Source organism: Schistocerca cancellata, chromosome 4 (genome assembly GCF_023864275.1).
Source record: "Schistocerca cancellata isolate TAMUIC-IGC-003103 chromosome 4, iqSchCanc2.1, whole genome shotgun sequence".
Lineage (NCBI taxonomy): Eukaryota > Metazoa > Arthropoda > Insecta > Orthoptera > Acrididae > Schistocerca > Schistocerca cancellata.
Genome location: NC_064629.1, coordinates 512,310,378 through 512,335,058, shown reverse-complemented (window position 1 = coordinate 512,335,058; position 24,681 = coordinate 512,310,378). Strand labels below are relative to the sequence as shown.

At 40.2% G+C, this 24,681-nt stretch overlaps 1 protein-coding gene across 1 annotated transcript in view; it reads left to right on the top strand.

Moving 5' to 3' along the window:
• Window positions 1-24,681, top strand: part of LOC126183409 (glycine dehydrogenase (decarboxylating), mitochondrial) — a 316,896-nt gene that overhangs the window by 156,295 nt on the left and 135,920 nt on the right. The window contains exon 6 of the mRNA XM_049925357.1: window positions 22-218. Coding sequence (XP_049781314.1) covers window positions 22-218 — 197 coding nt within the window. The remainder of the gene's footprint in view (window positions 1-21; window positions 219-24,681) is intronic.

The following is a 24,681-nucleotide window of genomic DNA, read 5'->3' as shown; positions in this document are numbered from 1 at the left end:
ATGTTTATTTTCCTATTACAGTCACTGGTATGCTGTGCAACAGATTTATTAGCACTCACTCTTCTACGTCCTCCAAGTGAGTTCAATGTTGATATTGCTGTTGGAACCAGCCAAAGGTTTGGAGTGCCGTTAGGATATGGTGGGCCGCATGCTGGTTTTTTTTCCTGTCGTCAGTCTCTTGTAAGACTGATGCCTGGACGTATGATTGGGGTTACAAGGTATTGCATAAAATCTGGTTAGCAATAATGTGAAAATGTATGCGTACAATCCTAATGCTCTACATTTTTTAACAATTTTCACTCAGCTATAATAGCAAATTGTATGCAACATATAATATAAAATGATGTCATGTATAATGAGTTTTTTTTCCAAATTATTCTACCAGGTCAAACCATTCATGCTTCAGTTGCTACTGCTACATTTAGCTAAATATGGAAAAATATTGATAAGTCATGCCATTTTAATTAAGAAATTAAATTGTTGTAGATACTGTTGCATATTGCCCCCTACTCTTCAAGAACCAAATGTACTACTCTTGAAAACCTACTGAAAGTGACTGAAAAATAACTGGTTCAAAAACCTGATATTTATTCAAATAAAATCTTTTGACATAAAGCACAAGTCAGAACAGTATAATAAAGAGACAGAAAAAAATGTGCAAATGGCAAACCCATCATTGTCATAAAGTTGGAACTATGAAGTCAGCCAGTGAGAGAGAATCATACAGTTATGATACAGAGGAACCAGTTCTACTAGGGCTGATCTGAATGAGACAAGAAAAAATCAATTGGATGGCAGAGAATAATGAAAAATGTCAGGAGTATGATGGGTAGGAAAATGATTTCCATATAGTTCTAGCATATTAACATTTCTATAGTGAAGTATCATAGAAATTATTTTTTTCAGAAATTACTTCACTGTTATGATAGTTAGTACCAAATTAAATGTGAAAGGTAACCAGCAGTACATTATCTAAGACATTGGACATTCATCTGTGAAGACTGGGGTTGAAATCGCAGTTCAGGTTTTCTGTAGTTTACCTAAATTGCTTAACATAAATCCTAAGATATTTCTTTTGAGAAGAATATGGTCCAATTCCTATACAATCATTTTCCTGTTCAAGCTTGCACATGGTCTTCAGTGATATCTCTGTTCATGGTATATTAAACACCTATCTTCATACCTTTTAAAGTAATGTCTGATCAGTAGTTTTCCTATATTATCTGCTAAAAGCAATGGGAGTGGGCTACGTTGTCCTGGCTAATTACAGTGTGCTGGCACTGCAGCTCAAGTGGGGTTGGGGGGTGAGCTGTAGATAATGAAGGGAGGGGGGAGATGAGACAGGAGTCAGACGGGCAGTTGGGGAAGGGTGGCAGATGGCTGGCAGTGAGAGGCAGTAAGAGTATGGAATCAAAATGTGGCACCAATGAGCTTGTTAGGGTTCACAGTCAGGGTGAGTTGTGTACAGCATATGATTACATGTAGGAACAGATTGGGCTGGGGTGATAGAACAGAGGAAGAGGCAGACTGATGGAGGGAATATGTGTGAGCAGGACAAGTTAAGTCAGAGGTAGAGGTGGGTGTGGGGGCCAGGGTAGCAGAGATTGAGGGTGGGTGTGGGGGCCAGGGTAGCAGAGATTGAGGTCATAAAGATTCAGGGCTAGAAGGGTGTACTTTACTTGCATGTCTGAAAGAACAGGAATTATTAATGATCCACAGCTGTACAAAATAATTTGAAATTTATTTGCTGACTGAAAATTCTTTGACATCAGCTGTATTAGGCACAGATGTACTATCTATTAGTTACATAAGAAATTTTTTCCGGACCAGGACTCGTACCCGGATTTCCTGGTTGCTACTGCACATGAACTACTGACAGACCACTATGAATAATGCACAAGGAGAAATAAATAAGTGAAACAGTGGAAGGACACGTGCTCGCACATAAAGCTTGTCAGAACTAATGATGAGTTTACTTTTTCCTCCTCAAAATCTGCTGGAGAGTCCTTTTTATTGCTGCAGACAGGCAAGGAAACCACTTCTGATTCAGTTTGTAGCCCACATGCAAGAGTCCTTTTGTATTCAAGTGGGAACACTGGATCCAAATATCCCCTTTTTATACTATGCAAAATTTAATTTCATATAGCCAGAACAACAAAATGGGATGAAGAAATTGTAACTTATGGCATGCAAAATGTTGTGCCAAATTGGCATAATTCATACAGGGAATGACTAAGAGAGGTGTAAGTACACTGTAACTGAGAGTGCAAGAGAAGACATAAAAGATAAGACAGAGATCGTCTGAATACAGGTTAATAAAAGAAGGGAATAGTTTGCCAGAACAAATGGAAGAATGGATACATAATTATGCATAATACAAGGGGAAACCAAATCAATGATGGGAAGAAAAGACTCAAAAGAAATAATAAGTTTTATATGTGATAAAGATAGCTTGTGTTATGACTGATGAAATTAGTATAAGTTGTTTCATTCATAGTGTAAGTTACTTCAGCATAAGTTACTTCATTCTTGGAAAATATATCAAAGGCTGGTGATCTATAACATATGGAAAAACTGGAAGACTACTAAGAAAACCATGGAGATAGGTGGGAAAATCAAGAAGTACTTGGAAAATATGTGAATCTAAGATGAACATGCACGTGCACTGATTTGATTTATGATGGGATGTTGAGAAAATGTTATTCATGAAAGTACAGTAGAACCTTTGTAATCCATCCCCTAAGGTATCAAGAGTGGGGTCAGTATGTGAGAAACATTAAATTATCAAAGGAACACCTTTATTGACTTGTAACATCACAATACAGTACAGTAAAACTTTAATTTTCAACTGAAAATTCTGTCTGAAATATTGTTCGATTTTAAAATGGTAACAAAACAAAAAGAATATTTCATCACACTAAAAAATCTTATACAAAAGAGCAATGTAAAGTAGTGTCTCTACTCTAAAATACATCTGTATTGTTTGGTGAGGTATTGCGACTGAGAGTGAAAGTTTGACTTACTACAATACTGCAGTGACACACAACTGATTTGCAACTAACTGTTTAAAACATGAAATCACATGGTAAGAAATGTTCTGTTTGTGTAAGCATGGCATAGAAAATCTGTAAGGAGCTTTAGCTTAGCAACCAACAACCTTGTTTTGTCATGATGTTCCAGCACTACCTATCCACTAAAGTCTCTTGAGGTAGATGTAGAGCTTTGTTCAAAGTATTTAAAGGCTGTATCAAATGCATTTTTACCATCTGTATGCAGTACTCAAGTCGTAGGTTCATTGTCTTCGTCACCATCATCATATTTCTCATTCTCATTGGTTCTTCAACTTACAACACCAGTAATTTGATCACCAGTTAATTCTTCTTCCATTGTGCACTCAACATAAGCTGTACTGATCCACTCACTTATGTCACTGGGCTAAATGTTCTACTGTAAAACCCCCTGTGGGTCCAGGAGTTAGAATAGGCCCGAGGTATTCCTGCCTGTCATAATAGGCGACTAAAAGGAGTATCACATGTTTCGGCCTTTATGTGATGGCCTCTGTTGGGTTTGACCTCCATCTTCCTAAATTTTCCTGAAGAGTCAGCCAATTGGGGAAGGACGCCTTACATGGTGCATCGTGTCCATCATGCATTGAGATCTTTAGCCCAGTTTCTCATTGTCGCATTGCAGTCCCACTCATTCTCACTCTCTTGGGTAAGGACACCTTCCTGGGTGCGTTTTCCACCATGCACTATACAGTGTCGCTTTCTGCGCTGACGATGACCATGGACTTCTTAGCACCCCATATCCAGCACGGTAGCCAGTCCATTGTGATGGGGCTGCCATGTACCCTATTGGTTGTAGCCTCCCTCCCTTCCCCCCTTCTCCCCCCCCCCCCCCAGATAACATGGGGATTGCTCTGCTGATGCCTGCCTGTGCCGTTAACTAACCATGTGTGACAAGGAGCAGATGCCCTTCATCCTGGGGCATCAGGACTCTCGGCAAAGGCCATCCTGCCAGGTGGCTTTTGCTGCGGCTGGGTGGAGCCCGTGGGGAGGGCCCCTGGTGGGAGTGGATGGCATCATGGCGGATGACATGCAATGAAGTGTACCATGTCATCACTTGCTGGTGATCAGACACCAGCAGTCTCTAAGCGTTCCAAGTCTCAGTACAATGCAAGAAAGTACAACCCTAAATCATTCCCCTCCCTGGCCACACCATGGGAGGAATGCCAGACTAAGGATGGCAACGAACCTTATTCACCCTGGTACCTCATATGTATGAGAACTGGGGACTCCTTTGCTTCAGTGATGCCCAGCTTTTGTAGAGCATTTAGAGGACAAGTTAGGGGAGGTGGAGTGGTTGTCTAAAATGGGCTCTGGGTCAGTATTGATAAAAACAGCATCCTCTGCCCAGTCATGGGCTTTACTCACTTGCAACAAGTTGGGGGATGTTTCTGTTACCATCACACCACGTAAGAGCTTAAATATGGTCCAGCGTATTATATTTCACAAGGACCTTCTTTTGCAGTCTGATGATGAGCTGCATGCAAATTTAGAGTGGCAAGGTGTTCATTTTGTGTGGCGCATTCATCGGGGACCAAGAGATAATCAGGTTGCCATCGGTGCCTTCACCTTGGCCTTCAAGGGTGACACTTTAACTGAGAAGGTCAAGGTGATGGTCTACTGCTGTGATGTCAAGCCATATATCCCTTCCCCAATTCGGTGCTTGAAATGCTGGATGTTCGGCCATATGTCTTCCCGCTGTACTTCCAGTGTCATATGTCGAGATTGTGAATGTCCAACACATCCCAATACTCCATGCCTCCCATCTGTGTCAACTGTGGAGAGCATCATTCACCTTGCTCGCCAGACTGCAGGATTTTACAGAAAGAGAGGAAAATTGTGGAATACAAGACCCTGGACTGACTGACCTACACTGAGGCTAAGAGAAAATATGAGCCCCTACATCCTGTGGTTATGACCTCCTCATACGCCACAGCTACGAGAACAGTTGTAGCCCCACGAGTTCCGCGAATTCCAGTTGGCTCTCAGAACCGGAAGGCTACACCTGCCCCCTTGATGGTGGGGGCAATCTGCCCCCCCCCCCTTTGCTCCCGCACCACCTACCTCGAGAGCACTGCCCCCCCCCCTCCCCCCCATCCCAACCATCGGAGACACCAGTCCCCACTTCCCAGCTGGAGAAGAGTAAGTCTCCTTCAGCTCCTCTCTCCAGGAAGGGATCCCTTGAGTCACTTCTTTCCCAGGTTTCTGCTAGTGGGAAAGATGACGACTGCCAGTGGCTGAAGTGCCCAAAAGCAGCTGGTCATACCCCTCCACGATCCTCCTCAGTCCTGGATACTGAATCAGTGAACCCCTCTCAGCAAGACAAACCCAAGGAGCAATGAGAAAAGTCCAAAAAGGAAATTGCAGTGGCACCCACACCACCACTACCTTTAAGCTCTGTGCCTGGGGATGAGGTGGAGATTTTGGTATCCGCTGAGGACCTAGATTTCGCTGGACCCTCAGACACAATGGATATAGACTGCTCAGGCAATAAGTCCTCGGCAGCAGATGACCCTGAGGCATAAACTGCCTCATTGAATGTTCCATGCCTTCCCAGTCTCATGATGTCATCCTCCAGTGGAACTGCGGCAGCTTTTTTCCACCATCTGGCTGAGCTACAGCAACTGTTAAGCTTTACACCTGCTTTCTGCATTGCCCTCCAGGAAACTTGGTTCCCGCCACTGCGGGCCCCTGCCCCTGCCCTCCACAGCTATAAGCGATATTACAGGAAATGTAATGACTATAATTGAAGGTCAGGTGGAGTTTGCGTTTGTGTCCTAAACTCAGTCTGTAGTGCAACTGTGCCCCTTCAAACCCCTCTTGAAGCTGTGGCTGTCAAAATAAGAATGACACAGAAAATAACTGTCTGCAATGTATATCTTCCTCCAGATAGTGCAATACCCATGAATGTATTAGCTGCACTGATTGATCAACTCCCTAAACCTTTCCTACTTTTGGGAGATTTTAATGCCCATAACCCCTTGTGGGGTGGCACTGTGCTTACTGGCTGGGGCAGAGGTGTCAAAACTTTGCTGTCTCAGTTTGACCTCTGTCTCTTAAATACTGGGGCCGCCACACATTTCAGTGTGGCTCGTGGTAGTTACTCGGCCATTGATTCACCCATTTGTAGCCCAGGACTTCTCCCATCTATCCACCGGAGAGCACATGATGACCTGTGTGTTAGTGACTACTTCCCCATCTTCCTGTCACTGCCCTGGTGTCAGGCCCATGGAAGCTTGCCCAGATGGGCTTTAAACAAGGCTGACCACTGGGAAACTTTCACTTCTGTGGTCATTGTTGACTCTCCCCCACACAGTAAAATTGATTTGATAGTTAAGCAGGTGGCTACAACAATCATTAATGCAGTGGAAAACACAATCCCTCGTTCTTTAGGGTGCCCCGGTGAAAGGTGGTTCCTTGGTGGTCGCCAGAAGTTGCTGAGGCAATTAAGGAGCATCGGCGAGTTCTACAGCAGCATAAGTGGCACCCTGCACTGTAGCACTTCATAGCCTTTGAGCAGCTCCATGCCCACATTCACCAGCTTATCAAAAGAAGGAAGTAGGAGTTTTGGGAGAGATACATCTCGACCATTGGATGCCATACGTCACCTTCCCAAGTCTGGATGAAGATCAGACTTCTTTTAGGGTACCAGACCCCAACAGGTCTCCCTGGCATTAACATTAACAGCGTGTTGTCTACTGACACAAACGTGATTGCAGGGCACTTTGCTCGAGCCTCTGCGTCGGAGAACTACCACCCAGCCTTTCGCACCCTCAAATGGCAGATGGAAAGGAAAGTCCTCTCATTTGCTACACACCACAGTGAACCCTATAATGCCCCATTTACAGAGTGGGAGCTCCTCAATTCCCTTGCACATTGCCCCGACACAGCTCCTGGCCCAGATCAGATCCACAGTCAGATGATTAAACATCTCTCATCTGACTACAAGCGACATCTCCTCATCATGTTCAACCATATCTGATGTGATGACATCTTTCTATCTGAATAGTGGGAGAGCAACATCATTCTGGTGCTTAAACCTGGTAAAAACCCACTTGATGTGGATAGCTATCAGCCCATCAGCCTCACCAACATTCTTTGTAAGCTGCTGGAATGTATGGTGTGTTGGTGGTTGGGTTGAGTCCTGGAGTCATGTGGCCTGTCTCCATGTCAGGGTGGCTTCTGCCAGGGTCGCTCTACCACTGATAATCTTGTGTCCCTGGAGTCTGCCATTCAAACAGCCTTTTCCAGATGCCAACACCTGGTTGCTGTCTTTTCTGATTTACGACAAGCGTATTACACGACCTGGCGACATCATATTCTTGCCACATTATACGAGTGGGGTCTCCAAGACCCACTCCTGATTTTTATCCAAAATTTCCTGTCTCTTCACACTTTCCGTGTCCAAGTTGGTGCCTCCCATAGATTGCCGAATATCCAGTTGAATGGGATCCCACAGGGCTCCGTATTGAGTGTATCTCTACTTTTAGTGGCCATTAATGGTCTAGCAGCATCGTCTCTGTATGCAGACAACTTTTGCATTTCATACTGCTCCACCAGTACTGGTGTTGCTGAGCATCACCTACAGGGAGCCATCCATAAGGCGCAGTCATGGGCTCTAGCCTACGGTTTCCAGTTTTCGGCTGCAGAGTCGTGTTATACACTTCTGTCGGCATCTTACCATTCATCGGGATCCAGAACTTTACCTTAATGATGATCCACTCACTGTAGTGGATACATATTGATTCTTAGGACTGGTTTTCGACGCCCAATTGACTTGGCTTCCTCACCTCCGTCAGCTTAAGCAGAAGTGCTGGCAGCACCTCAATGCCCTCCACTGTCTGAGCAACACCATCTGGGGTGCAGATCGTTCTACACTGCTGCAGCTCTACAGAGCCCTTGTTCAATACCTCCTTGACTATGGGAGTCTGGTTTGTGGTTCGGCGGCACCCTCAGCATTGCATGTACTCGACCCAGTGCACTACTGTGGTGTTTGCCTAGCAACAGGAGCTTTAGGATGAGTCCAGTGACCAGTGTCCTGGTGGAGCCCGGAGTCCCTCCATTGCAGGTTAGGCATGTGTAATTGCTCTCCAGTTACATAGCATACTTTTGTAGTTTTCCTGCACATCCAAATTACCATCTCCTTTTCCTGCCCACAGCAGTTCATCTCCCGCATCGGGAGCCCAGGTCAGAGCTTACAAATGCAGATCGTGTGTGATCCCTTCTCTCTGAACTGGAGTCCTTGCCTTTACCACCTATACTTGAGGTTCATTCTTGAAAACCTCCATGGTGTACACCTAGGCTGCAACTACGCCTGGACCTTTCACATGGTCCTAAGGACTCAGTTAACCCTATGACTCTCCACTGTCACTTTCTCTAGATTCTCGACATGCACCGGGGCCATGAAGTGGTTTACACTAATGGCTTGATGGCTGATGGTCACATTGGCATTACCTATGTTTATGGAGGACATATAGAATAGCACTCATTGCCAGATGGCTGCAGTGTTTTCACTGCAGAACTGTTGGCCATATCTTGTGCTCTTGAACACATCTGCTCATGCCCAGGCGAGTCATTTCTCCTGTGTACTGACTCCTTGAGCAGCCTACGAGCCATCGGCCAGTGTTACTTTCATCATTCTTTGGTAGCGACCATCCAGGAATCCATCTATGCCCTGAAATGGTCCAGTCATTCAGTGTTGTTTGTCTGGCCCCATGTTATGTCAGAATCCCAGGCAATGAACTTGCCGACAGGCTGGCCAAACAGGCTACGCAGTAACCACTTCTGGCAGTGGGCTTCTCTGAAATTGACCTGCATTCAGTATTACACTGCAAGGTTTTGTGGCTTTGGGAGATGGAATGGCATAATGTCAGTATGCACAACAAGCTGTGTGCCATTAAGGAAACTACTAATGTGTGGAAGACCTCTGTGCACGCTTTTCGCAGCGACTGTGGTTCTCTGTTGGCTCCGCATTGGCCATACATGGCTGATGTATGATTACCTCCTCTGTTGCGAGGACCCATCTTGGTATCGCTGTGGCTCACGAATGACAGTCATCCATCTCTTGCTGGAGTGCCCACTTTAGCTGCTCTGCGGCAGACTTTTAACTTTCCCAGCACCCTACCTTGGGTGTTGGGCAACAATGCCTCAACAGCAGCTTTAGTTTTACGATTTATTCATGAGGGTGAGTTTTATCATTTTCTCTAAGTTTTAGCATGTGTCCTTTGTACCTGTGTGTCCTCTGACCTAGTGCTTTCAGGGTGGGGGTTTTAATGTGTTGCAGAGTGGCTGGCTATTCCTTTTTCTCCTCATGGCCAGACAGCCATGGTAACCTGCTTTCTTGTTTTAAACTCTTCTACCTGTTTCTTGCGCCCTTGTGGTTTTCTTGTCCCCTTTTGTCCATTTAAGTGTTTGTTGCCCTTCAGTTGTTGTTGTGGTTTTTCCTTTCATTCTGTTTTGTGTTGTCTCATTGTCTTATTCTCACCCTTGTGGCATTGTTTCCTTCAGATCAAGGGACCGATGACCTCGTAGTTTGGTCCCTTCCCCTCCTCATTTAAATCAACCAATCCTACTGTAAAGTTTGCAAATGCCTCAAAATCAGAGTGTCTGCATCTTGACTTTCATCAGTCGTTGTGTGGTCTGTTTCCTCTTCGTTATCTCCACTTGTTCCTTTTGATGTTTCATCTTTAATTTCATTCATTTTTGGCCACAGTTTTCACCATGATTTTTCAAGTGGTGATATTGCCATTTCTTCCCAAACTTTAGCAACTGTATAGGTAACATCTTTTACATTTATTTATGTCATTACCAGGAACAAGCTGCTCCCTTCTTGTGTTCTCTCTAAAATTGATCAGATGTATTTTCAATGATATCACCTCTTCAGCCACTCACTGACCCCCTGGTCCATGGACTGGATTAGAAATGTTATTAGACACAAAGAAAAACAACTTTCATTTCATCTTTTAAAGATCATCTTCAGGAGGATGAGATGTCACCTTGTCATGTATCAATGTGGCATGTTTAGTAAGTTGTTTTTCCCTTTTAGGTATTTTGTAATGGCAGGGACTAATTGGTCGTAAAACTATTCCTTAAAGAGGCTGAATTCCATCCTTGTTGAATTTTAGTTATGGTAATTTACCGGCATTGATGCATTATGACTGTTTTTGAATACCTTTGGTTTTTTTGCCTTTCTGATCACAAACAGTGGCATCTTGTGACTGGCGTTAGTGGTACTACAGGCAGCAGTAGTAATTCTATGTTTGGCAAGTTGTGAATCTGTTACAGACTGTTTCTGTGTAGCAAGACTTCATGTAGGGGAGAGTTTGTAGTTCAAGCCAAACTCATCAATGTTAGATGCCTGATCAGGGGTCAAGTTAAGCTCTTTAACTAAGATTTCAAATTTTGGAACAAATTCATTGGCAGCTGTTTCATTGGCAGACAGCTTCTCACCTGAAATAATTAGATTTTGAATGCCAAGTCATTTTTTTTCACCAGTGTGACCAGCCTTCACTTTCATTTTTATGTAATTTTTCGTACAAAATGAGTGCCTTTTCTTTTATGACTGGCCTAGACAATAGACTTTATTTTTCTCCTCTCCCATTCAAACCACACCCACAAAGTGTTCTCTAGAATTTCACTTGTAGGCTTCTTCAAAGTCATGCATATTTTCACTCCTTTCACATCATTGATTGTTGTCGTATGACTTTCAAGAGTTTTCATTTTTTTTTCTCCAATTTTTAACAGTTTTTATGACAACCACTACATCACTTGCAATGTTTTGATGAGACTCATCTTACATAACCATTCAAGCACTTTCAGTTTCTCCACTAAAGACATTGCAACATGCTTACATTTAGTTGATGCCATAATTTAATTTTATGTGCTTTAATACATGAGAAGAACACAGTTACTAATTTATAAAACAACTCCATACACAATAAGCTTATTGATCAAGCTAGAAACAAGTTATTTCATACTGAAACTGATGTAACTACTGCACCTGTCAGTGGTCAACTGCCTATTGATCAATATTGCAGATGATGAGTCTCTGACAAGTCCTAACAAACACTGGTAATGGGACGGACAGACTAAGTGGGGAGGTCAGGTTAGTGAGGTTCTACTGTAAAAAAATAACTGGCAAGAATTTTGTATGAGAACAAGTGGTAATGACAGTGGCAGCTACCAATAATTTGTTGTTCTTGTAAATGCACAGAGATAAACATAATGATTACTTCCTTGATTACCACTGAACAACTAGAAGCTGCTGGAAATGAGTGTGTTCTGCAAAATACAAAAAAAGTGTACCTAATTTATGCTTTTTACAGGCAGTGCTCCACATCTGTCAAATTATTCTGGAGTAATACCTTCAAATCTTCAAAAGCTGCTATATCAGTATTTTTTTTTTTAAATATGATTAGTTTAAGTTATAAATTATTATCAGTTCAACCTAAACAGTGAAAGCACATGACATAAACTTGTGAATGAAGTAATAAAATGATGCAGATAAACTCATTATTCGTGTAATCATAAGAATGTAAATACTTGCAGTATTTTAATGTTACATGAAAGGGCAATTTGTTGACTTCAGAAATATGTGCAAAGTACAAAAGCCCATTGCACTGAGCATAATGAAAAAACGGATACTTCAGTTTGTTGACATCAGATGTATGAACAAGCTATGAGTCCTAGTATACTGCACATAATGGCTCTAAAATAAATGACAACAATGAAATAAAAGGTTGCATAATTATGAACAACAAAACCATAAAAATTGAGCAGTGTTGTTACCATATAGCTTGATACATGTTAGGAAACAATAAACATATTCACATACTTAAAGATCACATATGTATATACAAGTGCCAACAGAGCCCCATTACCAGTGTCAGTCAAATCCTTTGCCGTGTTTTCATCCATATACCACCATACTTTTAGATCTTCTGACTGAATCTTCTACTGACCACCTGAAAGCAGGTTTCAGCTTTACTTTAGTTTGCAAATGTGATTATGGTTTCCTGAAGATATCCAGGTATATGAGGTAACAGCTGTTGATGGATTTTATGGTGAACTGCTGTGAAAAATGTGGCAGTGGGTACTTTGCACATCATCACAAATTAGGGTTTCTTCCTGTTTCAATTGCAAATGGCACTTGGGAATAATGCCTGCTTAAATGCCTCTGCAGCTGATGCAGTTAGTCTAGTCTTGTCTTCTTGGTGCCTACAGGACTGATTTGCTGAGGCATGAAGAATGTCTCGAATTCTTCTCTCAATATTGATTCTCCAAACTTTTAAATAGGCTTTCACAGGATAAATGCCATATATCTTAGTATCTGGCAATTCAGGTTTTCAACATCTCTGTTACACTCCCCTGTGAGTCAAACCAACCTGTGACCATTTATACTACCTTTCTTTGTATACATACAAGATCCCCAGTTAGTCCTATTTTGAATGGATCCCACACACTTGAGCAATATTCTAAGAAGAGACATACAAATGATATGTAAGCACTCTCCTTTGTAGAGTGACTGCATTTTCCTAATATCCCACCAATGAACCAAAGACTGCCACCTGCTTTATCTATGATTGGGCCTATCTGATAGGTCTGTTCATGTCACTGTAAATTTTTATCCCCATGTATTTGAATGAGTCAATTGATTCCCATTGAGGGTCACTGGTGTAGTTATAAAATAATACTTTTCTGCATTTTGTGACGTGCATAATTTTACATTTCTGAACACTGAATACAAGGTACTGTCTTTACACCACTTTGAAATCTTTCAATGATTTAACTGGATATTTATGCAATCTTTTTCAAATAGTGTATTTCATTGAAGGTAAGTGCATTACCTGCAAGAAGTGTGAGATTACTATAAATATTAACTTTCAGGTAATTAATGTACTATGTGAACACAAAGGGTTCTAATGTTTCTTTGGGGCACATCTGAAGTTACTTGAGTTTCTTTCAATGACTTTCCATCCAAGATAAGATATTGTGTACCCCCAACCAAGGCATCATCATAGCAGTCAAAAAGTTTTTTGTGATACTCAATATAATCATAATTTTGACAATAATCTTTGGTGTGGTACCAAGTCAAATGGTTTCTGGAAGCAAAGAAATACTGCATCCACCTGACTGCCTTGATACATTGCCTTCAGGAGTTGGTGAAACAAGCACAAATTGAGTTTTGCATTATCAGAATATTCTGATTCTATGTGGTTGGCATGGAAGAGACTGTACTGTTCAAGATACCCCATTATGTTTGAGCCCATGATATGTTCCATGATTACTTTAATGATTAGACAATAGATGGACATCAGTGAGACAGGACAGTAGTTTTGTGGATCACTTCTGCTACCCTTCCAGTTGATTCGTGTTACCTGTGGTTTCTTCAAGCAACTGGACATAGGTTTCTGTTTGGGGATCTATGGTACATTATGGTTAAAATGAGAGCTTACTTAGCTGTTAGTTCTATATAGAATCTTATTGAAGCCTTGTTTCATTTTAGCTGTTTCTCAATGCCACTGGCTTTATTATTTGTATCATCACCTTTCCCATTATGCAAGTAGTAAATTGGAACAATACTTCTGTTTCCACTCTATTAAAGTAACATTATAAAATGGAATTCAACATTTTAGCTTTTGCTTTGCTAGCCTCAATTTCAATTCCTGTGCAGTCTGTGTATATCTGGTGTAACACTCTCGTGCCATTAATACAGATAAAATGTCCATTATAATTGTGTTACTTCTGCAACATTTTGATGTGAGATGCACTTGCAAAATATTGTGGCATGGGAATGAAACAGCTGTTTTTGAATTGCTTAGCTGGTATATCCATTTATTGACAACAGCATCTGCCTGTTGTAATATCAAAATCCTGGGTTAGTTGGACTTTTATGGCACTCCAAAATAACAACATGTATGAAAGAAATATGATTAGATGCGTCACTTGATAATCTTTAAAGATTCTTTACAAAATTTACACAGAACCAAGACAATTTTCGCATATGTGTATGAGCACAATTTTGTACAACTTTACTGCTCATTGTGTGAATTTAGGGACTGTGAACTGTTAGTTTGCTGGGTACAGCTACCTAAGTGTAAATAAACTTTTTACCAGTTAACCTATTATTAACAATAGAATTTAAATAAATTACAGTTACAAAAAATAATTACCATATTATTGGAACATACCATCTATGTAATAAAAATATGCACACAGATTTTTCTAGTTAGATTTAAGAAATATACATCTTTCTAGCTTCAGATCTGTAACACATGTGTTTTTAACAGTCAGAAATATCAAAGTTCAATTAGAAATATAATTATTTTTCAAATTACATTGATAACATTTGTGGCATAACTTCATATTCTATGGATTCAGTTAGTTTCTTACTTCTATTAGGAATTACGAAAATATCACAATGTTTATATGGCAAACAAACAATAATTCTACAAAATTGGGCAATAATGAAATTAATTATACTTGCATATAACATAATGAATCAATAACTACAGTGAGTGGAAAACAAAAGTTGGAATAACAAGTTTTGACATACACATTACATGTTTGATCAACTTTTTTACTACACCTTAATCATATTTTTCAGTAGTTCATCCTGATCTGTTATATTATACTTTGGTGCCATAGACCAGCTTTTCTTTAGGTTTTTTTGAGAGCTCTTTTGATAAGATTCTGCTTTTATAGTCATGGAAGACTTCACACATTGTCCTCTTGACAGCCAAATGTGTTCCATTGAGCATCTCTTTATCTATAGTGCTATGCTATAGAACAACAAGAAACAGTTTGGAACTTTAATAGAGAAACTGTGACTTATGCAGTTATGCTTTCTATGGTCAATTATAGATGACAAAAGGAAGAATAGGAATATGTTCTTCAGATTAACAAATACATTCAGTTGTATGCATATGACTAATATGATAAATTATATCAGTGCAAGAGGATAATGGCACAATATATTCAGTAGGTTTCTTGCACTTCTCAATTTCTGAGAGGAGTTCTAGAGGGAAAAATGGGACTTTCTTATGTTTATTGAATGAATATGACAGTTACATTTGAACATATATTACTGAATGTTTCACTTTCTTTTGAGCTGGTTCTTACTGTTGATGGTATATGTATGTGCGTATATGTAGAACTCCTGTCCACCAAACTCTGTATAATTTGCTAGACTAACATCTATTGCAAATACATTGTGTCCACATTGGATCTATTTCCTTCCCTTCCTTATAGTTTTGTAAGGACCACCATTGACTATGTATTGTTGGTGTCCCCTCTATACATGTCTGAATCTTGAAGAAACATTACTCACAATCCAAACAGAATAATTGATACAAGCTGGCCCAAGCATGTGGCTAGTGCTTTCATTCAACTTGTTATCTGGGACATAATTGCCTAATTACTGTCATTTATGACCAACATACTCATATCACATGTATCCATTGTTTCAACAGTGTCAGTCCTCAAGTGATGTTTAGTTGTGTGACATACTTCAGTTACCTTGAAAATACATAGATCTCCCACTTTCATACGCAAATAAAGCATCAGTGAATCAATAAGTGTTTACATCAGTAAGTCAGTAAGTATGTGAGCATATAGAAATTTTTGAGCTTAGGCTTCTGAACTCACTGCATCCAAATTTAACAAAGGATTAAAATTAACTAATCACTACTATGACACCAAGCACTAAATTAAATCAAGTAACAAAAATGGGCAAAGGTGTTGGCTGAATGCATCTCACAAAGTGACATTATTCACTTAACCTGAGAAATAGTCAGTAGCACAACCTAAACTGTAAAAGATGTCTTTCACCACCCGCATATTTGCACAAATGTTGAGCTCAGATTCAAAGGGCATAAAGAATAAATGGAAAGGCCTTATTAAATGACAAAATAGCTTTACTGTGAAATAAAAGAAGAAAAGCTAAAGAAAGACAATGTGTTTGACAGTGCACATCTTTCCAAATCTCTGAAATCAGCAGTTGCTGCAGCATAACATGCAATACCATGTTGTTCCACCCCCTATAGTGTGATATGCTTGAATCCTCCTCAGTTACTGTCCACAAGGTGCTCAAAATTTTTCTGCCCAAGATTTCCCCCTTCTTTGTGATAGCCCTCCTGAGATCATTCAGTGTGTGAGGAGGGTCAATGCAACAAGTTAATAAAAGTTTTAACTGGCCCCAAACGTGCTCAGTTTTGCTCATAGCAGCAGATACCACAAGCCATTGCATTTGGTTAATTCCTGCTCTCTGAAAGAAGGTTTTTACAATGAGGGCATAGAGTGCTAATGTATCGATTCCTTTCAAGACAAACCTAGCATCAAAATGTTGAGTATAAGGCTGAACAATACGTTTGAGGCCCTGTCCACAATTGCCAGAGTAGCCATGACAGTGATGATTCATCCAACATCCATACATAATATAGGCACAAACCAAGACTAACCAGCCTGCCTCTACAGGCAGATTTTACATTTGTTAGTGAAGAGAACAAGACACCGTTAGTCCAGGTTCCATCATTCTAGTTGTTCCCTTGCCCACCATCTTCATACAGCATGGTGCTGGGTGTTTGTACTGTTCTTCATAATGGATGCCTAGGGGCCAAACTGACTGTGTGAAGGTAGTTACGTACAGTGTCTTTCAACAGCCCTCCCACCTTTTATTTATTTATCTATTTATTTATTTATTTATTTATTTACTTACTTACTTACTTACTTACCTACTTATTTGGGGGGGGGGGGGGGAGGGAGTATATGAGCCATAATTTGTAGATGGCTTTCATCAGCTGATGGTGTTATCTACGGGCTACCACTAACAGGCAGATCATCAATCTTCTCTATGTCTACATACATACTCGGCAATAGTGCATGGCAGAAGGTACCTTGTACCACTACTGGTCATTTCCTTTCCTCTTTCACTTGCATATAGAGCAAGGGAAGAACAACTGCCTATATTCCTCTGTACAACCCTAATTTCTTTTATCTTAGCTTTGTGGTCATTATGCAAACCATACATTTCTGGCAGTAGAATCATTCTGCAGTCAGCCTCAAATGACAGTTCTCTAAATTTTCTCAATGGCGTTTCTCAACAAGAATGTTCCCTACCATCCAGGGATTCCCATCTGAGTTTCCAAAGCATTTCCATAGTACTTGTGTCAGTCAAACCTTCCAGTAACAGATCTAGCTGCCTGCCTCCAAATTGCTTTCATTCTCCCTTTAATCTGGGCTGGTGAGGATCCCAAACACTCCAGCAGTACTCAAGAATTGGGGTTGCACTAGTGTTGTATACACAGTCTCCTTTACAGATGATCCACATTCTCCTGAAATTCTCCCAATATACTGAAGTTGACCATTCATTTACCTTCCCTACTACTATCCTTCATTGCTTGTTCCATTTCATATTGCTTTGTCATGTTCTGCCTAGGTATTTAATTGATGTGACTGTGTTAAGAAGCACATTACTAATACTGTACATGTACATTAAGGGATTGTTTTTCCTACCCATCTGCATTAACTTTAATTTTTTTTTTACATTTAGAGATAGCTGCTATGCACCACACCAACTAGAAATTTTGTGTAAGTCATCTTGTATCCTCTTACAGTCACTCAATGATGACACCTTCCTGTACACCACAGTACCATCAACAAACATCCACAGATTGCTGCTCACCCTGTCTATCAGATCATTTATGTATATAGAGAATAATAGTGATTCTATCACACATTCCTGGGGCACTCCAGTTCAGAGGCTTGTCTGTGATGACACTTGCCATCAAGGAAAATGTACTGGGTTTTACTTAAGAAGTCTTTGATCCACTGATGTATCTGGCAACTTATTCCGTATGCTTGTACATTTGTTACCAGGCTGCAGTGGGGTACTATGTCCAGTGCTTTTTGGTAATCTGGGAATATGGAATCTACTTGTTGCTCTTTATTCACAGTTTATAGGATACCATGTGAGGAAAGGGGGTTGGGTTGTTTGGGGAAGGAGACCAGACAGCGAGGTCATCGGTCTCATTGGATTAGGGAAGGATGGGGAAGGAAGTCGGCCGTGCCCTTTCAAAGGAACCATCCCGGCATTTGCTAGAGCGATTTAAGGAAAGCACGGAAAACGTAAATCAGGATGGCCGGACGCAGGATTGAACTGTCATCCTTCCGAATGTGAGGAAAGGGCAAGCTAAGTTTTGCATGGGTGATGCATTCTAAATCCATGTTGATCTGTGAATGAAAACGTTTTCATCTCAAGAAAATTTATTATATTTGAACTGAGAATACTGTATGTTAAAGAATCTGCAGCAAACTGATGTTAAGGATATTGGTCTGGAATATTGCAGGCCTATTCTTTTACCCTGCTTGGATACAGGAGTTACCTACACTTTATTTCAGTCACTCAGAACTTTGCACTAGGTGAGAGATTCACAATAAATGCAGGCTCAGTAAGGGAGCAGTGTCATAGAATACTCTTTGTAAAATCAAATTGGGAGTCCACTTACATCTGTTGATTTGTTTTCAATTTTTTCCGTTGCTTCTCTACACCAGGGACACCTATTAGATGTCCTCAACATGGGAGTCTGTGTGATTTTCAAGTGATGGTATTCATGTATGAGCCTCCTGCATGAATGATTTCCTAAATGCAAAATTTAAAACTTCACCTTTCCTTTTGCTGTCATCTTTTCCACACCACATTAGACAAGAAGTGACTGGATAGAAGCCTTTGACCGCTCAGCAATTTTACGTAGGACCAGAATTTTCTTGGGTTCTCGGCGAGATTTCTTACTAAGGTATGATGATGGTGGTAGTTGTTGTATGCCATGCATTGATCTTTTAATAGATGCGTGTATATCTACAAACTTTTGCCTATCATCATTTGTGCATTCTCTTTTGAACTGAAGAGCACAATAGCATTTGTTTCCTTAGTGTTATCAGAATTTTGTTATTAAATCACTGTGGTTCTTTGTAGTCTCTAATATACGTACTCAACACATACTTCTTCAGAGTGCTATTTACAATATGTTTAAACTTTGCTCAGAACTCCTCTGAATCCAACATACTGGAACTAAATGGTGTCCATTTGTTGTCTAAGTGGGAAGCAAACACCAGCTTATTTGCTCTTTCTAGCAACAATACTCCCCTATCATCACTATGATGAAATCATGATCATAGTGATGGTGGTTACTAGATTTAATAAATTGTGTCACACAATAACACTTCAATGTTTGAATGGTGTCTCTATGATGTAAAATGCTTTGGTGGGCAACTTGTCATCTTGACAAGCATTCTTGCCCCAAGAAGGCACACATGGTCGGATCTTAAAATGACACTTTGAGGAATGTTGGCAGATGGAGCTGTGTACACAGGCAAATTGTCCCATTCATGACTGGAAAAACAGCTCACTCTAATGAGCTTCACTCAGGCTGTTGACTGACTTTTAACTCCATTTGACAGGTTTCTGATAAAAAAACAAGCTATGCAAGTCATGAAGATAGCACAAGACATTATTTGAGCATTTTATTTTTGTATGGTGAATCATTTGCGAATGAGGACCTTGGTGTTCATGAATTCTGATCTCTTGAACCTACATATTTACCAGGTGTACAAAGTGGGCAGGCAGACCCTTTGGAAAATAGATATTTCGAGGTGAATTTTTATTCATCATTTTAAGTAATTAAGTTTTTCTTGAGAGCTGTGACTGGACATAGGCTAGCCTGGCTCTGGTTGCCAGCACCAACTTGCAAGACTAAAACTCCTGAAAGAAAGGATAATGTGGAAACATCACGTAGCCTGGGGCATGTTTCCAGAAGAAGAATTTCATCACAGCTGTTATGGTATCCACAACTGTAGTTTTTCTTGGACATAGTCACTTTCATATATTCACATTAATGAAACCATACAATGCATATGATGATTTACTACCACTAAAATTTTGCAACTGTAAGCTGTATGCAGACAAACATTAGTACCATAAATAATAGAGTTCAGAAATATTTAAGTGAATGTAAATGTATTTTACGAGGTGCATTGAAGTTCTAAGGCCTCCAATTTTTTTTCTCCGGACTGGAAAGAGATAGAAACATGCGCATTGTTTTAAAATGAAGCCGCGTTCATTGTCAATACGTCCCAGAGATGGCAGCACTGTATGGTAGATGGAATTTTACTGCCAGTGACGAGAATACTTAAAATAGCGACATTTTCCTTACTTGAACAGCATGCAATCATTCGTTTTCTGAATTTGCGTGGTGTGAAACCAATTGAAATTCATCGACAGTTGAAGGAGACATGTGGTGATGGAGTTATGGATGTGTTGAAAGTGCGTTCGTGGGTGCGACAGCTTAATGAAGGCATAACATTGTGTGACAACAAACCGAAACAACCTCGGGCACGCACAAGCTGGTCTGACGACATAATCGAGAAAGTGGAGAGAATTGTTTTGGGGGATCGCTGAATGACTGTTGAACAGATCGCCTCCAGAGTTGGCATTTCTGTGGGTTCTGTGCACAAAATCCTGCATGATGACCTGAAAATGTGAAAAGTGTCACCCAGGTGGGTGCCACGAATGCTGACGGATGACCACATGGCTGCCCGTGTGGCATGTTGCCAAGCAATGTTGATGCGCAATGACAGCATGAATGGGACCTTCTTTTCGTCGGTTGTGACAATGGATGAGATGTGGATGCCATTTTTCAATCCAGAAACAAAGCGCCAGTCAGCTCAATGGAAGCACACAGATTCACCGCCACCAAAAAAATTTCGGGTAACCGCCAGTGCTGAAAAAATGATGGTGTCCATGTTCTGGGACAGCGAGGGCGTAATCCTTACCCATTGCGTTCCAAAGGGCACTACGGTAACAGGTGCATCCTACGAAAATGTTTTGAAGAACAAATTCCTTCCTGCACTGCAACAAAAACATCCGGGAAGGGCTGCGCGTGTGCTGTTTCACCAAGACAACGCACCCGCACATCGAGCTAGCGTTACGCAACAGTTTCTTCATGATAACAACTTTGAAGTGATTCCTCATGTTCCCTACTCACCTGTCCTGGCTCCTAGTGACTTTTGGCTTTTTCCAACAATGAAAGACACTCTCCGTGGCCGCACATTCACCAGCCGTGCTGCTATTGCCTCAGCAATTTTCCAGTGGTCAAAACAGACTCCTAAAGAAGCCTTCGCCGCTGCCATGGAATCATGGCGTCAGTGTTGTGTAAAATGTGTATGTCTGCAGGGCGATTACATTGAGAAGTAACACCAGTTTCATCAATTTTGGGTGAGTAGTTAGTTAGAAAAAAAATCTGAGGCCTTAGAACTTGAATGCACCTCGTACATCTACGTCTATACTTGACATACCACAATGAGGTGCATTGTACCAATTATTAGGGTTTCTTCCTGTCCCATTCATGTGTGGAGCATGGGAAGAATGACTGTCTGAATGCATCTGTGCTTGCAATGTTTATTCTAATCTTATCCTCATGATCTCTGCCTGAGTTATATATATAGTAGTATATCCCTAGAGAAATCATTTAAAGCCAGTTCTTGACACTTTGTTAACAGACTTTCTCTGGATAGTTCATGTCTGTCTTCTAGAGTCTGCCATTTCAGTTCATTCAGTATCTCTGTGACACTCTCTCATGGATCAGACAAATCTGTGACCATCCGTGCTGTCCTTCTCTGTATATGTTCAATATCCCCCGTTAGTCCTATCAGGTATGCATCCCACACACTTCAGCAATACTCTAGGATGGGTCACACAAGTGATTTTTAAGCAATCTCTTTAGTAGACTGATTGCACTTCCTCAGTATTCTACCAATAAACTTAAGTCTACCACCTTCTTCACACATGACTGAAACTATATGATCATTCAATTTAATATCCCTATGAAGTGATACACCAGGTAATTGATTAGTTGTCTGATTCCCACTGTGACACATTGGAATTACGATCATAAGGTACCATGTTTTTTTCATTTTGTGAAGAGCACAGTTTTTCATGTCTGAACATTTAGAGCAAGTTGCCAATCTCTGCAACATGTTGAAATCTTAACAAGATCTGACTGAGTATTTATGCAGCTTCCCTCAGATGGTACTTCATTATCAATAACTGCATCATCTGCAAAAATCCTGATTTTATTATTAATACTGTCTGAAGGTCATTAACATACAACATGAACAACAATGGTCCCAACACACTTCCCTGGGTCCACCCAAAGTTACTTCTACATCTGATGATGACTTTCCATCCAAGATAACATGCTGTGTCCTCCCTAATAAAAAGTCCTCAATCCAGTCACAAATTTAACTTGATATCGCATATGATTGTACTTTTGACAATAAGCATAGGTGTGGTACTGAGTCCATGCTTTTTGGAAATCAAGAAACACTGCATCTACCTGGTTGCTTTGATCCAAAGCTTCCATTATGTCATGTGAGAAAAGTGCAAGTTGAGTTTCATATGATTGATTTTTTTTTAAAACCATGCTGGTTATGACTGAGGAGGTCATTCTGTTCATGATACCTCATTATGTTTGAGCTCAGAATAGGTTCTAAGATTCTACAACAAATCAATGCCAAGGCTATTGGATGGTAGTTTTGTGGATCACTTCTGCTACCCTTCTTGTATATATGTGTGACCTGTGCCTTTTCCAAGAACTGGGCACAGAGTTTTGTTAGAGGATCTATGATAGACTATAGTGAGAAGAGGGGCTAACTCAGTTGCAAATTCGATATAGAATTTGACAGGGATTCCATTGGGTCTGGAGCTTTGTCCGAATATAACAATTTCACCTGTTTTTCAACACCACTGACGCTAATACTGTACTCATTTCATTCATCTTCTCAGTGGTGCAAGGATTAAATTGGGGCATTTCTCTTGGGTTTTCCTTCGTAAAGGAACATTCGTAAATGGAATTCAGCATTTCAGATTTTGCTTTGCTACCCGCAATTTTAGTTCATGTCTCATTCGCAAGGGACTGGACATCAACTTTGGTGTCACTAGCAGCCTTTACATGTGACCAGAAATTCTTTGGATTTTGTGAAATGTCATTTGACAATATTCTCCTACAGTAGTCATTGAAGGCATCACATATTGCGCTCTTGACAGACAAACACGTATCTATAGCCCTTCACTTTGTTTTGCACCTATTATACAGTAATCTCTCTCTCTCTCTCTCTCTCTCTCTCTCTATTTAGAAGTTTCTTTACAGTGACTGTATGCCATGGAGGTTCCCTCCCATTATGAACTGTTCTACTCGGTACATATCTATCCAGTGCATGGTAAACTATTCTTTTAAACCTGAGTCAGAGTTCCTCTACATCCTCCTGACCTATCCTGAAAGTTTCAAGTTCCTCATTGAGATAAGACATTACTGGTTTTTTGTCTAGTTTACTCAACATATACATCTTTTTGCTTGTTTTAGATGTCTTTTGTACTTTGGTAATCATTGTTGCCACCAATGCATCATGGTATTTAGTAAAGGTTCACAGGATGCATTGTCACGCTCACTACTAACAAAATTGTAATTTTCTCAACTAATTGTTGGATGATTAATGCCTGCACCAATGACTACAGTATGGCTGGGAAACTTACGTACAAGTCAACTGCGGTTTCCTCAGAAGCTTTTGGTTACATCAGGAAATGAGTCTAGTGGGTGATAGAAGGATCCATTTATCATTTTATGCCCACCCCTCCTTTCATTATTTTAATTATTTACTGTTTTAATTTGTTCGCAATATATTTCCATGAAGTTGCTTTATATCATTTGACAGCTTTATATATAGTTTGCAACAGCAGGTGGGCTGTAATCTGTAGTTCTTTTATTATTAAGCATCATATAATGATGAGTGTGTCCATTTTACTATTTTATACATTCTCTTTTATGAACATAACTATTTTAAGAATGTATGTACTGCACAGTTAGTAAATTATAATTAGATAATCTGTGCAGGATTATTGTATTGGCTGTGTTATAACTGCTTTCTTATCAAGTCTGAAGATCTTATTCCTCTAGAATGCAGGTGCTCCACTCCATATCTTGACCCAATATTGCAGATGTGAACAGATTAATCCAGAGTAGATTTGTTTTAAAACAGGAGGAATTGTTATGGTTGTGGGATGTTTCAATATGTAAATGCTGCAGCTGATATTTTTACAAATGTAGCTGATATCTCTTTTTACCTAAGGTGCTCACATACAACAGTGTCTAGTAATTGATGCTTATCTGATCTTTCACCTTTTATTGGCATTTTTTCCCACTTGAGGTATGTTATAATTGGTCTTATTTTTATTATGATGTGAATTAATCAAAGATTTTCTGCAATCAGGCATTAAAGTTCTCACTGTTGTTTTGGATGTCTGACTTTGCAGCCCACCTCTAATTAATAAATGGCATTAGATTAGGAACACTGAGTTTTGGGGTTATGTTAACTTATTAATATATAAAAGATTTTAAAAAATGGCCTAAGAATTCGTCCTTGCAGGATGCCACAACTAACAATTTTGTATGACGATTCCACTGCCATTCATATTTGTGATATAGTTTGGCACAATGTCTTATATTACAGATTATAATTTAGAAATCTATTGCTACTCCTTTCACATCACACGTTTCTAATTTGCAAA